Source organism: Chrysemys picta, chromosome 18 (genome assembly GCF_011386835.1).
Source record: "Chrysemys picta bellii isolate R12L10 chromosome 18, ASM1138683v2, whole genome shotgun sequence".
Classification (NCBI taxonomy): Eukaryota; Metazoa; Chordata; order Testudines; family Emydidae; genus Chrysemys; species Chrysemys picta.
The window spans coordinates 15,723,312-15,738,083 of NC_088808.1; the positions used below are offsets into that span (position 1 = coordinate 15,723,312).

General features: G+C 43.2%; 1 protein-coding gene across 7 annotated transcripts in view; it reads left to right on the plus strand.

The window, feature by feature from the left end:
- Window positions 1-14,772, plus strand: part of NUP214 (nucleoporin 214) — a 78,913-nt gene that overhangs the window by 46,789 nt on the left and 17,352 nt on the right. For all 7 annotated transcript variants that reach the window (XM_008169152.4, XM_024106065.3, XM_024106066.3 and 4 more), the window contains 4 exons: window positions 6,635-6,740; window positions 9,157-9,224; window positions 10,965-12,758; window positions 14,285-14,355. In XM_008169152.4, the coding sequence (XP_008167374.2) occupies window positions 6,635-6,740; window positions 9,157-9,224; window positions 10,965-12,758; window positions 14,285-14,355 (2,039 nt within the window). The remainder of the gene's footprint in view (window positions 1-6,634; window positions 6,741-9,156; window positions 9,225-10,964; window positions 12,759-14,284; window positions 14,356-14,772) is intronic.

Sequence of the window (14,772 nt, forward strand, 5' to 3'; positions counted from 1 at the left end):
GCTTGCCATGCAGTAACTTACTATGTAGGCAAGCTCTTAGATTGTGTAAAGGACTTCCACTGAAGTGCGAAAATGACATCCTTGTCTAGAGGTAACAGTAATATTGTCCCCTATTAATTTCTGAATTTGTGGGTATTAACCAGAATAACCCATGTTAGGCAGTTGATAAGTTACCTATCTTAAGGGCTATTGCAGACCTCCTTACAATTATCAACTATACCAATAGTTTGAAATATGATCAAGAATATACACAAGAATGTTTCAGATATCCGTGTTAATTTCTACTGTGACCATGCAGAGTTTGGAATTGCCCACGTATCTTTATACAATAGTTGTTTGCTGCCTTCAAAGAGAAGATACACATGAATGGACTTTGTGGTTCCATGTCTAAGGCCTGGCCTACACTACAAACTTAGGTCGACATAAGCCATGGTAAGTCGATCTAATAAAGTGTGTGTCTACACTACCAAGTCCCTTCCACCGCTAAGTGGCCTGTAAAGTCGACTTCTCTACTCCACCTCCGCGAGAGGTGTAGTGCTTGATTTGACATCCACAAGTCGACATGGGGATAGTGTAGACACCGCGTTGTGTAATTCGAATGAATTGGCCTCCAGGAGGTGTCCCACAGTGCTCTGCTGTGACCACTTTGGAGAGCACTTTCAACTCCACTGCATGTCAGCCAGGTACACAGGAAACAGCCGCTCCCCTGTTAAAGCCCCAGGAACTTTTGATTTTTAATTTCCTGTTTGATCAGCGTGGAGAGCTCGCCAGCACAGCTGATCATGGAGACTCAAGGCCGCAAACACCCTCCTACATGGAGTACACAGGAGGTGTTGGATCTTATTGCTGCGTGGGGAGAAGAGTCTATACAGGCAGAGCTCCGATCCAGCAGAAGAAACGCTGACATCTGTGTCAAGATCATGCGGGGCATAGGGGAGATTGTGCAGGGCATGGGGGAGAAGGACTATACCAGGGACACACAGCAGTGCCACATGAAAATAAAGAAGCTTCGGCAAGTGTACCAGAAGACAAGGGAGGCGAACAGTCATTCTGGTTCTGCCCCACAGACATGCCGCTTTTATGAGGAGCTGCATGCAATTCTCGGCAGTGACCCCATCACTACCCCAAAATGCTCCGTAGATACCTCCCAAGAGCCCTGGGCGTCCTCAAGCAACAACAAGGAGGACATTGTTGAGGAGGACAAGAAAGTGAGGCAGGCAAGTGGAGAATCCATTCTCCCCGACAGCCAAGAATTGTTATTAACCCTGGAGCCCATCCCTACACAGGACCAGTTAGCGGCAGAGCATAATGCTGGGAAAGGCACTTCTGGTGAGTACACATTTCCAATCAAACTCTAGGGGTTACATGCTATTATTTTTTATGTTTAATTGGATCAAAAAAGTAGGTGTAATGGGTATCGGTGGCCACTCCAGCTATGCAGAGGGTGCTGTCCGAAGAAGACTCTTTATGGGGATGGTCCGGGAATCTAGAAAGCTTTCATGGAGGTACTCTGCAATCCTTTGCAGAAGGTTTCTGGGAAGGGCTGCCTTATTTTGTCCACCACGGTAGGACGCTTTCCCATGCCACTCCAGTATTAACTCTGCTGTCATCATTGCAGCACACAGCATTGCAGCATAAGGACCAGTTCTGTATCAAGATGCTTGCAGAATCTGCTCCTTTGCCTCCTCTGTTACCCTAAGGAGAGTGATATCGCATAGGCTCACCTAGAGGAAACGGGAAGTTTTCAATGCTAGCCCTTAAACCGCAAACAATTCAACTAGTAATCCACCCCCCGTTTAGTGAAATATGGGTATCACAACCACACTTTCCCAAACGTGCCGTGATTGTGATTGGAAGGGATCACCGTGTGTTGCAAGCAGCATTGAAAATAAGGGAGGGGGGTGACTTCCTGTTTGTCTCCCCTTCCCCCTCCCCCACCCATAAAAGTTTGTAAATAACCAAACTATTTGAGGGGCTTTACCCTGGTGCCTGTCCTCAAGCACCATCCAGGTTGCTAGGGGGAAAGGGGGCTTTTCTCAAGTTCCAACCTGTGATCCCAAGGATGTCTTCACAAAAGCAGCAGCACAAGACCTCTCGCCCATGCCTCATGGCCTCACTCACCATGGCTGGAGCAGCAAACAGTCTCTTGCAATAGCCAGCGGTTGTGATTACGTTGTGGCTTGCAGTGAAGTGTATTCAAGGGTGTATTTTTATTTAAAAAAAAAAAAACACCAGAAACGATGCACGCCCTGTCCATGCCACCCTTGTGCATTGCATTTCTTGCAGCCGAAACCTTGTCCATTGGCATATCCTCCACACCGGGGCAGAGACTTTTCCAGATTAGAAGGCAGAAAAAAGAAGACTCGGGAGGACATGTTCAATAAGTTAATGTGCGCCTCCGAGTGTGACAAGACAGCGCTCAGAGCATGGAGGATTACACTGTCGGAGAACCTAGACATGGACAGGGAGGACAGAAGAGCATGCAGGGGAAAAGAGTGTGCCACGCAGGAAGAGATGCTGCGGATTATGAAGGAGCAATCAGACGTTGAGGCGTCTGGTTGAGGTTCAAGAAAGGCAACTGGATGCTAGAGTTCCTCAACAGCCTATGCTGAACCTGCTGCCATCATCGCCCAGTTCTACATCCTCCTCCCCCAAACGTCCTATGAGGCGGGGTGCGGGGAGGAGAGGGACGTTTGGTATCCCTTGCACTCAACATCAGAGGAGGGTACAAGGACCAAAAGGCGCCCATTCCCACACCTTTGATTGTTATTGCAGTGCATCTGTAAGCAAGCTTTCCTTGTTCTCCCCAGTGTTATCAGCCCTTTTGCCTCAGGTTCTTACTTTTCTTTGCTGTCTGTGTGTTTGTGTGCATAATAAAACTTAACAGATAGCGGAGAAAAGGCTCTTTATTCATTCAACATGTGGGGGTGGAGTTTACAGGGGAGAAAATGCAATGGAGGGGACAGTTTGGTAAGGAACAACACAGATAAGTGTCACATTACGCCAGCTCATTGCTGAAACTTGATTTCAAAGCCTCACAGAGATGCAGAGCCCTTCGATGTGTTCTTATTGCCCTGGTGTGTGGCTGCTCAAAATTGGCTGTCAAGTGATCTGCCTCAATCCCCCCATCTGGGTGAAAACTTTTCTCCCTTTATTTCACAGATATTATGGAGCAGGCAGCAATAACAATGGGGATATTGCTTTCACTGAGATCTAACCTAGTAAGCAAACACCACCAGCGACCTTTTAAACATCCAAAGGCACATTCCACCACCATTCTGCACTTGCTCAGCCTATGGTTGAACTGGTCCTTACTGGTGTCCAGGCTGCTGGTGTACAGCTTCATGAGCCATGGGGTTATGGGGTAGGTTGGGTCTCCCAGGATCACAATTGGCATTTTAATATACCAATGATTATTTTGCAATCTGGAAAGAAAGTCCCTGCTTGCAGCTTTCTGAACAGACCTGTGTTCCTAAAGATGCACGCATAGCGCACCTTTCCCGACCATCCCATGTTGATGTTGGTGAAACAGCCCCTGTGATCCACCAGCACTTGCAACACCATTGAGAAGTATCCCTTTTGGTTTATATACTCTTTGGCAAGGTGGTCTGGTGCCGAGATAGGGATATGCATTCCATCTATCACCCCACCACAGTTAGGGAACCCCATCACGTCAAAACCATCCATTATGTCCTGCACGTTGCCCAGAATCACTACCCTTCTTAGTAAAAGTCTGTTAATGACCCTGCAAACTTGGATCACAACAGATCCCACGGTAGATTTACCCACTCCAAATTGATGCCCCACTGACCGACAGCAATCTGGCATTGCAAGCTTCCACAGAATTGTTGCCACTTGCTTCTCCACTGTCAGAGCAGCTCTCATTTTAGTATTGCTGCGCATCAGGACTGGGGAATGCTCTTCACGCAGTTCCTGGAAAATGGCCTTACACATTCGAAAGTTCTGCAGCCACTGCTCATCATCCCATAGCTGCATAATGAAGAGGTCCCACCAGTCAGTGCTTGTTTCCCAGGCCCAGAAATGGCGTTCAGCCGTGTCAAGGTGATGCGTGACTGTTGCCAGCAACTGTAAATTGCTCCGCTCCATCTTCCAGCAGAGCTGCTTGCGTGGCATCACATTGTTCCATGCAGCGACTCCTGTATTGGCTGTGTAAATACTGCAGGATAAGGCGCGGGGTGTTTGTAATGCTCACAACAGTGTACAGCTGAGCGGGGTCCATGCTTATCGTGCTATGGCATCCGCGCAGGCACCCAGGCTTGCAAAAAAAGGCATGAAAAAAGGCTTGGTTTGTTTGCTATTGATTTCAGGGAGGGAAGGACGGAGGGAGGGAGGTAAGTGCATAATAGGAGTCTAATGCCATGTTTCCATAACCACCCAGGCCAATGTTTTGGTCCCATAAGCCATTGCAAGCCCAACTCAAAATTCTACTCGGCTACGTGCACTGTGTGATAGCTTCCCACAGTACAGTGCTCCGGGCATCAATACAAGCCAGGCTAGTGAGGATGCGCTCCGCCGACCCAGTGAGCACAGTGTGAACACGCAGGATCGACTTGCTTAAATCGGAGGCTCAATGTCAACTTACATAAAGTTGACTTAGCTTTGTAGTGTAGACATTGCCTAAGAGTGAAGAAGTGATGGGTAGTAGGTGGGCATTAATCTATTCTACTATAGCTACCTAGTTCAACTATCCCGTATGGTATGTAGGCTGAAAGAGGAACCTGGCAAGCAGTTGGCACATAGCACTCTGATACCTGGAACTTGGCAGTTCTGGGTTAGTTATTAGAAAATGAGACAAGGTTATTTCATTGCAAATGGCTTTAAATAGTAGTTGAATGTACTTCAGCATGAATTAATCACTAATCCATTTGACTGCACCGTTGGTTTTCTATGACTTCTGAGGTTTGTGCTCAGATGTGATCAAAGGGACTGTCAAACATTTTCTCCCTCCAGGCTCTTCTGGCTTTTGCAAATCAGTTTGGGGATACTCTAGAGACTGTTAATCAGCGTTGTTTTTCAGTGCACAGCTAAATCATGTCTAGAAATCCATATGAAGGGACTGCTAGAAGAATTATGAAATATGGTGTAGAAAAGGGATTCATGGAGTAGGAAGAAGCAGCTATTGCAGAAAAATCCCCACAATGTTACTTGTCTCCTGCGTTATTCACTTCAACATTGTTTCTGTTGTAAAAATTAGATAAAAGTAAATAACTAGATAAGTGTGTGCATGCTTGCAAAGATTAGGATTAGAGTGAGCCTTCTGTGTGGAGCAAGACATCTTTCTGAAGTTATTCCAGACTAGAATCCCTCTCTGCTCTTCTGTTAATTGTTTCCAGTGACTTCTCAATAGCAGCTCTGGCTTCTCCATTTCCTTGGTGCCAAGAGGATTCAAAATAAGGAGCCATCTTGCTCTTAAGAAATAAAGGTTAAGAGCAGTTAAAACTTGGAGGGGGTTGGGGTTTTTTGTTTGTTTTTGGGAGGGGGTTGGATCTAGGTTCATCAAGTAACAAGAGCCTGTAGCCTCTGAAAAGTCAGTATTAGAAGATCTCTCTTTGTTAGGCAGATCACCTAGTACTCATCCTTTTACCGCCATAGACAAGAATACCTCAAACTTCTGAGCTGTGGCGCAAACGTAGTATCACTCAAGATTGTTCGGTTACATGTAGCTTGAGAATTCCAAATTAGTGCCCCTTTTCCCTCTAACAATGTAAAATGGGATGGGGCTGAGAAGATTAAGAATTACAGTGATGCTTGGTTGTTTCACTGTATAAAGAAAAGAGGAAATCCGTGGTGACGGGAGGAGTTGATCTTCATGCATACATTAGATAGCAGTGGTAGAAATGGGTATGGGTTTTTATAAAACCTCTTGCATAAATTTCTGAAATCCATCTCATCGTTGATATTCATGAAATATTCCCTTTAATCCATAGATGTAGGTTGTTTCTTAATCAGAGAATAGAGCTAATAAAAGTAGTCAGGAACCACATTTCACATAACAAAACAATACATTAAAAAAAGAACACAAACCTCTTAAAATGTTAGTTGAAAATGTCAGATGTTGAATTTGATAGTACCTTCTTTGTATTTGAATAGTGGTTGTTATGGTGATGGTTTCAGGAGGGAACACTGTCAAGGATCTCTTGGTAGATTTTGTTGTGCTATAATATTTATTCTCTTATGAGAGAATGTGACCATTAACTTTGCTCCTAGTCAAATACAAATTATTGCTTCAATTTTTGTTAAATAATGGTTCAAATGATCTGCAGTCTTGCACTAGTAGCATTAATACTTTTATGTATAAGTGTCAAATAAAATAAAAAGTGAAATGCACTTCCTGAGCCTATGCTGTTAGAATTTTGCAAGACTTTTGTTTTCTGTTGTGTTTCCAGTTTGTGCAATAGGACACAATGTGTGTTTGTGAAATGCTCTTTTCCTTTTGATACTGCATATCGTCCATCAGATATGTGAGGACTCTGCTGGGCTTGGCCTAAAAGATTCTCTAGCTACAGCACATGACATGACAGGCCTATACTTAGGGGGACCTGAAGGTGAAAAGACGATGCACTGGTTTTGTATGTGCTGTTTTCTGCAACTTTTGTTGTTCTTGTACCCCTAGGGCAAGGGACAGCAAAAGCAGTTGCAGCTGTGACCTCTCCTACAGTGACTTCAACTCCAGTGGCTTCTGCACAGTTTAACCAGACATTTTCATTCTCTTCATTGGGGTCTGTTATGAGCCTTTTTATTTCTGTATGATATATCTTCTAAGTACTATAATGCTGCTACAGCAAATAATATCAGTGAGCTATGTAGCAATGAAAAATAGCTACTGTAATTAATTATAAGAATTTTCTATCCGTATGTGTGTAATTGAAGCTAATGGCTCCAGTCAAGGGCTTGGCAAGGCTTACGTGGTTCGTAGAAAGGCTACATAAGCAAGGTTAGAAGGGCTGTGGGAATTTGGCACAATTTTATTTTGCTGTAAACATTCTCCATCAGGAAAAGTGGATGAGGAATTCTGTTCATAGGTTTTGGGTGGCTGGTTGGCAGCATGGCATTAGCCGGGTTTGAATCCATTGGGTTGAAATCCAAGGGTTTAAATGAGGTTGTAAATGTGGTAGTGTATTTAGTGGTTAAAGCACCAACCTGATGGTCGGGCAAACTGAATTCACTCTCTGCCTCCCAAACGTGCAGCAGAGACACCACTCTCTACCTATGTGCTTCAGACAAGTGTAGAGTAGAGTGCTCCCCTTTGGAGGGGGGCAGAAGAAAACAGGATGGGGGATAGTCACTTCTCTGTGAAGAAGACAGAGACAAAATGGATCTGGCTTTCTTATCACCTCTTTATCCAGCCAGGACAGAGAAGTAACAGTGGAGCTTTTCCTAGAAGCTAGGACAAGAACATGAGAGAATGAACCTTCAAATCTTCAGCTCCTAGCTGTTGAGAAGGCCTGAAGCTTCCTCTTCCAGAGGCTAAAATTGAGAGGCAGGGGATCTGGGCTAACCTTTGATTATCCTTGTAACCTTTGCTGATAGGTTTTGTTCTCCAGTTAATTTTTCTAACCCTGGATTATACATATGTCCATTACGAAAGGGCGGGTGTACACGCTAACAAGGTTCTGATACACACACAAGCACTGAAATTTCCACTTATGGCTGGAAATCTGGACAGACAGTCCAGTTTGAACTCACTGAAGTTAAAAAAGACACAACAGCATGAATGCCATATTGTGACTTGAAAAGTAATCCACTCATGGAGGTGACTACAGTCCCAATGCCATCTGGTGATTTCTGTTACATAAGCAATAACACACAGTGAGGCATGTGTTATGAGATAAAAGCACGGTGTTATCACGTTATAACCTTTATTCTAAAATGCTTCAAGGGTGAGACAAAAACATTTTATAAACACATATATAGTTTTTAAATTTACTTGGCGAAGGCAAGTAAAATAGATATTCTGTGTGTATTTACGCATTCGGGTGAATTTCTTTTTTTTTTTTTTTTTTGAAGCAGGTGTAGGCAAGTATTTATTTTAAAACAGAGGTTTGGGAATTCCCTTTCCGAGTTCTGTTGCAGACTGCCACTTCTATGATTTTAGTCTCTTAATCCCTCTTGCTTTAGTTTATTAATCTGTATGTTGGGTATAACACATAAGCACTTTGACTTGTTGCACTCTTCAAAGGACCCAGGTATTTAATCTTAAAAGGAGGAAGTTGAAATTTGAATGTAAAAGAGAAAATCAAAAACCCTCTCAAGTTACAGCCCCCTTGTCATAGCCTAGAGTGCATCCGCTGGATGTGGAACCTCTGTGATTGTGCCAGCAGAATGTAATGAAACAACCCAGACTTTCTCCTAAAGCTGCAGCAGTATCTGTCACAGAGACTCAGGGTGAAGTGGCCAGAATGCTGAAATTCCTGCAGGCTTTTAGGTTCCCCGAAGGATCCCAGACCTCATTATGCTGGCTTTATTCTATATTCAACTAAAACTAGATTAAAATATATTTCAAGAATTTCCCTCCTTAAAGTATGTTTGTATTATTAACTGAGGTTGTGGAAATAATCTTTTAATGTATATAATGTGGATGGTTTCCTCCTTCATGAGTGGTAGTAAAGAGCATATAATTATCCGATAGTCTCTCTATATAAAATCATTTGGTTTTAAGGTTGTCACTTGATTTTAAATAAATCCATGTGCTTCCTGTAGCTGCTGCTGCCATTAGTCTCTTCCAGATCCATTTTCGGCTAAGTTAACTTATTGTATGGAGCCTTTCCTAACAGTGAATGGAAGAGAGGAGCAAAAACAGCAGAGGAGAAAGGACATGGGAAGATGAAGTGGTCAGCAGGGTCTTGAATTGAACTGAACTCTTATTGTCTATAATTTTCTAAGAGCTTTGTCATATGTAGGGAAACAAATGTCAGCCATTCTCCCTGCATGTGTCAATTGTACAGAAGTATTTCCAGTCATAACCGGTTTGCAGGAGGGAAGCAAGGATACATACCCACTTGTACACAAATCCTGATTTTGTACACCCCTGTGCTGGGAATCTGGGTTTCACTGGCTGTTAGTCAGTCATGAGGAAGGAAGTATTAATACTATATAAACTAAATATCTTCTGTCCCTTTTTCTTTTTGTCCCTAGGACTGGGTTTAATTTTGGTGCAGCCACGTCCACTGCATCAACACCACCCAGCCTTTCTGCCTCACAAGGTAAATTGTGTGAAGTGTGAAATAACATCTTTTCTATTTCTCCTCTAGATGATTACTTAATGCCGTCTTCATGCATACAATTGTGTTCTGTTGCTGCTTTTTTGTTGTTAAAACTGCAGTAGTTGCAATAATATTGTGTATCCATATGCTGGATTAAGCCATGTAATATGCAGGAATCCGGGCCACGTGCCTTTCAATTAAGAGTAAGCAAAATACTTGTTCCCAGGAACATCTAGTGAAGTATTAGCATATGAAAAGGGCAGTATCTGAAATTATTTCCTCTACTATCTTTAATCGGCAGGCTTTAAAATGGCATAGGTATAGGTGGCTGGCTCCCAAGTGCCATCAGCCTTAAGTAGAACGTGTACATGGTGAGTGATTTGGAACGGTTTATAGCCGCATGCTTCTCAGAAGCTGATGTGAAAAACAGGCAGGCTGCCTCTCCTACTTAATCCTTTGGTAGATAATATTTACCAATAACTACCTGGATGGAAGAGCACCTGCTGTATCAGTGTGCAATTATTCCATCTCTTTCAAGGGGGAAGAACTGATTTCATGTAATCTTCAACTTCCAGATCAAGGTCTTACAAATGTGGATAAATAACGGTGGTGAAGGGGGATTGGAAGGTTCAACAGGCCTAATGAACTATTTGTAGTGCATTACACATGAGTAATTTCAGTTCCTCATGATACTTTCCCTGGGTCAGCAAGAGAACCCTAGCTTTGGTTAGCTATTTATGGTGGAGATGGGAATTGAGTGAAGAAAATTGGTAAGGACCTTAAAGTTTCATGAGGAAATAAGTCATACTAATTCAATGTCTGTTACTAGTATATATTAATCTGTATCACTTTGACCTTTTAATTTATTTAAAAAAAATGGGTCAGTAAGGGCAGAGAAGAGAAATTAGGGCTCCTCAAAGGTCCCAAAACTACTTGGTCTTTTTATTGGCTGATCCCCATGTCAAGTCTCTTACGCTCTGTCTGTCTAAATACCACAAAACTAATAGATAATTTAAGGATATTGTACCATATATGTATGTCCAAAGTAGGCATTTACAGTCAAGGCATAGAAATGTGATAAAATATATAAAATATACAATCAGACTGAAAATTTTCTGCATACTAAATTGCACATTCTGATAACTATATATTGAATAAATGTTATTACATTTGGGAGCTTTTCTTCAGTATTTCAAAGATTAGAATAGACTAGATAAAAGTGGCTAATGCTCTCTATATAGCTAAGATTTTCTATAAAAAGACTTAATTCTGTAGAAAACTTGGCAACTTCCAGAAAACAGCTTTGTGACCCAACCTTAGCTGAGAGCCACTGCTTTAGACTACCAGTTCTTCACTGCATGCCAGAACTTTTTGCTAAGTACATAAAGGGTATAAAAAGTGGAGGTAACTGCAAGATGTACTGTAGTGTAAAGAGTGGGCTTTTTAGTTAGATAATTATAACTGTTGAAAAATGAAGGAAGTAAGAGCACGTAAAATGGCTATAAGCCTATCTATAATGAAATGGGCCTCAGATATAGCCATTGTTACTCTCATGAAAGCGGGGCTTGAGAAAGTGGCAGGGATAGTTAATCATCTGATAGTCATGAGACTGTAAAGTCTTTGAGGTAGGAGCATTTTCTTCATACCTGTCTGTAAAGCACTCAGCATGCTGGTACTATACAGATGATAAATGAGCATTGCAACCTGTAACTCGTTTTAATTCCTTTTATGTCTCTGTAGCAGTGACAGCCCCTGCTAAAGAGTCAAGTCAGCCTGACGCATTTTCACTTGGTGGGGGTACTAAATTTGGAACAGTTCCTGAGAGCTCATTTACCTTTGGGTCCGTCAAGCCAGCCAACGTTTCAGGAGTCTCCATGACGAGTGGCTCTTCTGTAGATGCCACCCAGACGAACAGCAAACCTGCCCCGACTGCCACTCCTGTTCCCTCCACAACCTCTGGCAAACTGGAAGTCCTTCCATCAAAGCCAGGAGATAATTTATTTCAGAGTAATATGGCTGGGGAAACTCTTGGGAGCTTCTCAGGATTAAGGGTTGGTCAAGCAGATGATAACACCAAAGTCAATGTTAAAGCTCCATCTACCAACATTGCTGGTGGACAGCCAACTAAAACATCCACAATACCTTCTGGATTTACCTTTAACAGCCCTCTGCAGTTAGGGAAACCCGTGGAAGCCACTTCAACATTAGTCATGGCCACCAGTACAGCATCCACATCAGTCAGCACAAATACCACAGGCAGCATATTTGGCAATGTCCAGTTAACCAGCACAGGGTCTTCTGGGGTATTTAGTCTTGGAGGATCTTCAGGTGGCAGCAAGCCTGCTTTTTCATTTGGCCTTCCACAAGCAAACAGTATCACAACATCCACCTCTGTACCTGCAACTCTCCCCACTTCAGCATCCCTGTCATTTGGAAGTCTTTTGAGTTCAGCGCCAACTGCTGTATCCCCAGCAGCTTCTAGTAATGGTGCAGGGGATGTCAAGCTACCACCTTTGTCTGAAAAGCCACCTGAAGATGACGTACTAACAACTGCGTCTGCCCCTCTAACTTCTCAGCCACAAATACCCCAACCACAATTACAGCTGTCCGATTCTGTTAAAGACGAACCTGCTTTATCTCCGTCTATAGCAGGAGATGCAGATGTTACAGGTCCTAGCACCTCCTTGGCTCCTTCCACAGATACAATCTCTACAGCTACCTGTGCTACTGAGTCTAAGGCAGAGACAGTTCCTCCAGTCTCTGCCTCTGCCCCACTGGACCAGAACATTTCAGTGACCACAGCTGCAGCAGATGTTGTCATCGCCCCTTCTGCAGAAATTACAAGCCCGTTGGCTACCACCACAGATATTGATACATCAGTTCAAAGCCCAGCTGTAGGTACTTCTGTATTTGGGACTGTTTCTTCAAGTTCCTCAGTGTTCTCTCAGCCTCCAAATTCCAGTTCTTCTTCGGCCTTTAGTCAGCCTGCTGGTGACACCACCACCACCACCACCCCTTCCACTCCTGTTTTTGGACAGCTAACAGCCGCTACCACAGCATCTTCTCCATTTGGTCAACACACCGGCAGCACTGTCTCCACCACTGCGGCTACTACTCAGGTAGCTGGCTCAGGGTTTGGCACGTCTGCTTTTGGCACAGCAGCTGCGGGTGGCTTTGGTCAACCAGCATTTGGGCAAGCACCAGCCTTTGGACAGCCAGCAAGCAGTTCTTCAAGTGGTTTTACCTTCACTCAAACTGGGTTTGGGACAATGCCTGTTTTTGGCCAGCCGTCTTCCTCCACTGCAACTTCAAGCGGTGGGAATGTCTTTGGAGCACCATCTAGCACCAACAGTCAGAGTTCTTTTTCTTTCGGCCAGCCATCTGCCAGCACTGGTGGTGGACTATTCGGGCAAAGCAGTGCTCCGGTTTTTGGGCAGAGTGCTGGCTTTGGACAGGGTGGATCAGTGTTTGGGAACAACGCTACTGCCACCACCACTACATCGTCTTCTGGATTCAGCTTCTGTCAAGCTTCAGGTAAGAGCGAGTGGTGATGATGGGGTAGTCTAGTTAGAATACAGCTGTCGGGTTGAGGTAGGCGAGCAGTATTTCCTAGGAAAAACTAGGACTAATTTTGATGCCTTCTGCTGGCAGTGGACATAGCAACTCCAAAGGTATGTGTGAGACCTGCAGTTGGAAGCTAAACATTCTGCTTTAATCCTAATAGTTTCAGTGGAAGCTCTGTTTAAATAAAGAAGTTCCAGTTTAGGTTCCCATTCCTAACTATACCTTGACATGATTCTGAGCAGTGTACTGTGCTGCTCATTGACCAGTAATTCAAGTGTTTTGGATTCACTGTAGTCTCAAATTACAAAGAATTAAATAGCTATTTAAGGACTTCTGAGCATTACATTAAACAGAGATCTAAGGTAAGCCTGTAACAGTGAGGAAATTAATACAGCTGAAGAACCCTCTTAAGTGAACTGTATTGCATACATGTAGTCAGAGCATATAGATGTACTGTTACTTCAGGAGCTGAGGGACTAAACCAGATACATTTAGCCACCCCAGAGCAGTGGGTTAATGAGGATCTAGTCATCTAGCTAAGTATGCTTTTGCTTTATGAAATGTCTTGCAAATAAACAAGGGGGGAAATGTGGCTTCAGAGTCCCCTGCCTGTGCAGATAAATTGAATATTTACACAGGCCAGAACCTTGTTTGCCAGTCTTTCTCTTGTTACCTATGTTACTAAAGCAAATAGCTTTTCTGTTCAGGCAGGGTTATAGCCTTCTGAGAGCCCTGAATGAAAGGTGCTAAGTGCAAAGTAATATTAGATAAAATGTATTTCCAATAAAAATAATTAGCCTAATTTAATTATAACAGATGGGACTGTAGGAGACCTGCCTCTTGCATTAACTATAGTAATAAAGAATACTTAAGACTCGGGGAAGTGAACTCCTACTAAAGGAAGGTGCTTCTAATTATAGAAACTGCAAATCTTATTACAAAGTATGTATTTAAGTGAACTGGGAAATGGAGTCGGGAGTTCTTTTTAATCAAAACATTTCATTATCTTTAACTGGAATCTTTAGGTAACAAAGCTCAGATCCTCTCTACACGAGGGAAATCAAAATCCTACAGCATTTGTTCATAGATTGCAGCATTACAGTGACGTTAACAGAAATCCAATCGGAAATTCAGTACTGTTAGCAACAGCCCAAACACTAAAACAGATTTTATTTCCTGTTTGTTTTAAATGGGGGAGAGGGGATAATAACTTTCAAATAAAATGTAAATAACACTTACCCTTATGTGTTATACCATTCATGTGTTGGTATGTACCTAGTCACTTCAGCTCCATTTGGTGATAACCTTTACGGTATTATAAAGTTAAAACTGAAGTATCATTTGGATCTTGAAGTGCATTGCTCCTTTTTACTGGAGTCTCTGTATTATTCTCTTCTGAAGTACTGAATGGCAGTCCCTTTTAAATTGTCTGGTACCATAGTATTGCACGAGATGGAATTATATCGGAGCGTCTTTTCCCTTTCTTCTTTGGCCAGGTTTTGGTTCCAGCAACACAGGTTCCGTGTTTGGACAGGCAGCCAACACTGGGGGCGCTGTCTTTGGCCAGGTAACTACTATGTGTGTTCTCTGTGTACGTGGCAGGGCCCTGTACTTGCAAATAGACTGGTCCAAAGAACTTTGGTTGTAGCTAGCCAAATAGAACCTGTTTTGTAGTCAATAAATAAAAACTATCCAAGGCTATATCAGTAATGTTTGATTATTCAGGGATGTACCACTATGGCATCTGAGTGAGAGGACATAGCCTCTGCCCCTTCTGTGGCATGCATAGACTCTTGCGCAAGACAGAACCATTTGAAGCAGACAACAGAACAAAACAGTGTGAACAGGTGTCAACAGGCATACCATGGACTCATTATGCACCTGCTCCAGGGAAGGGCCGGTGAGCTGTGTATGGAATTGTTGGCTAGGTGCAACAGTGGTAGGCCCTTCACTACTTGCAGGGATTGCACTATGTAGATGAGAG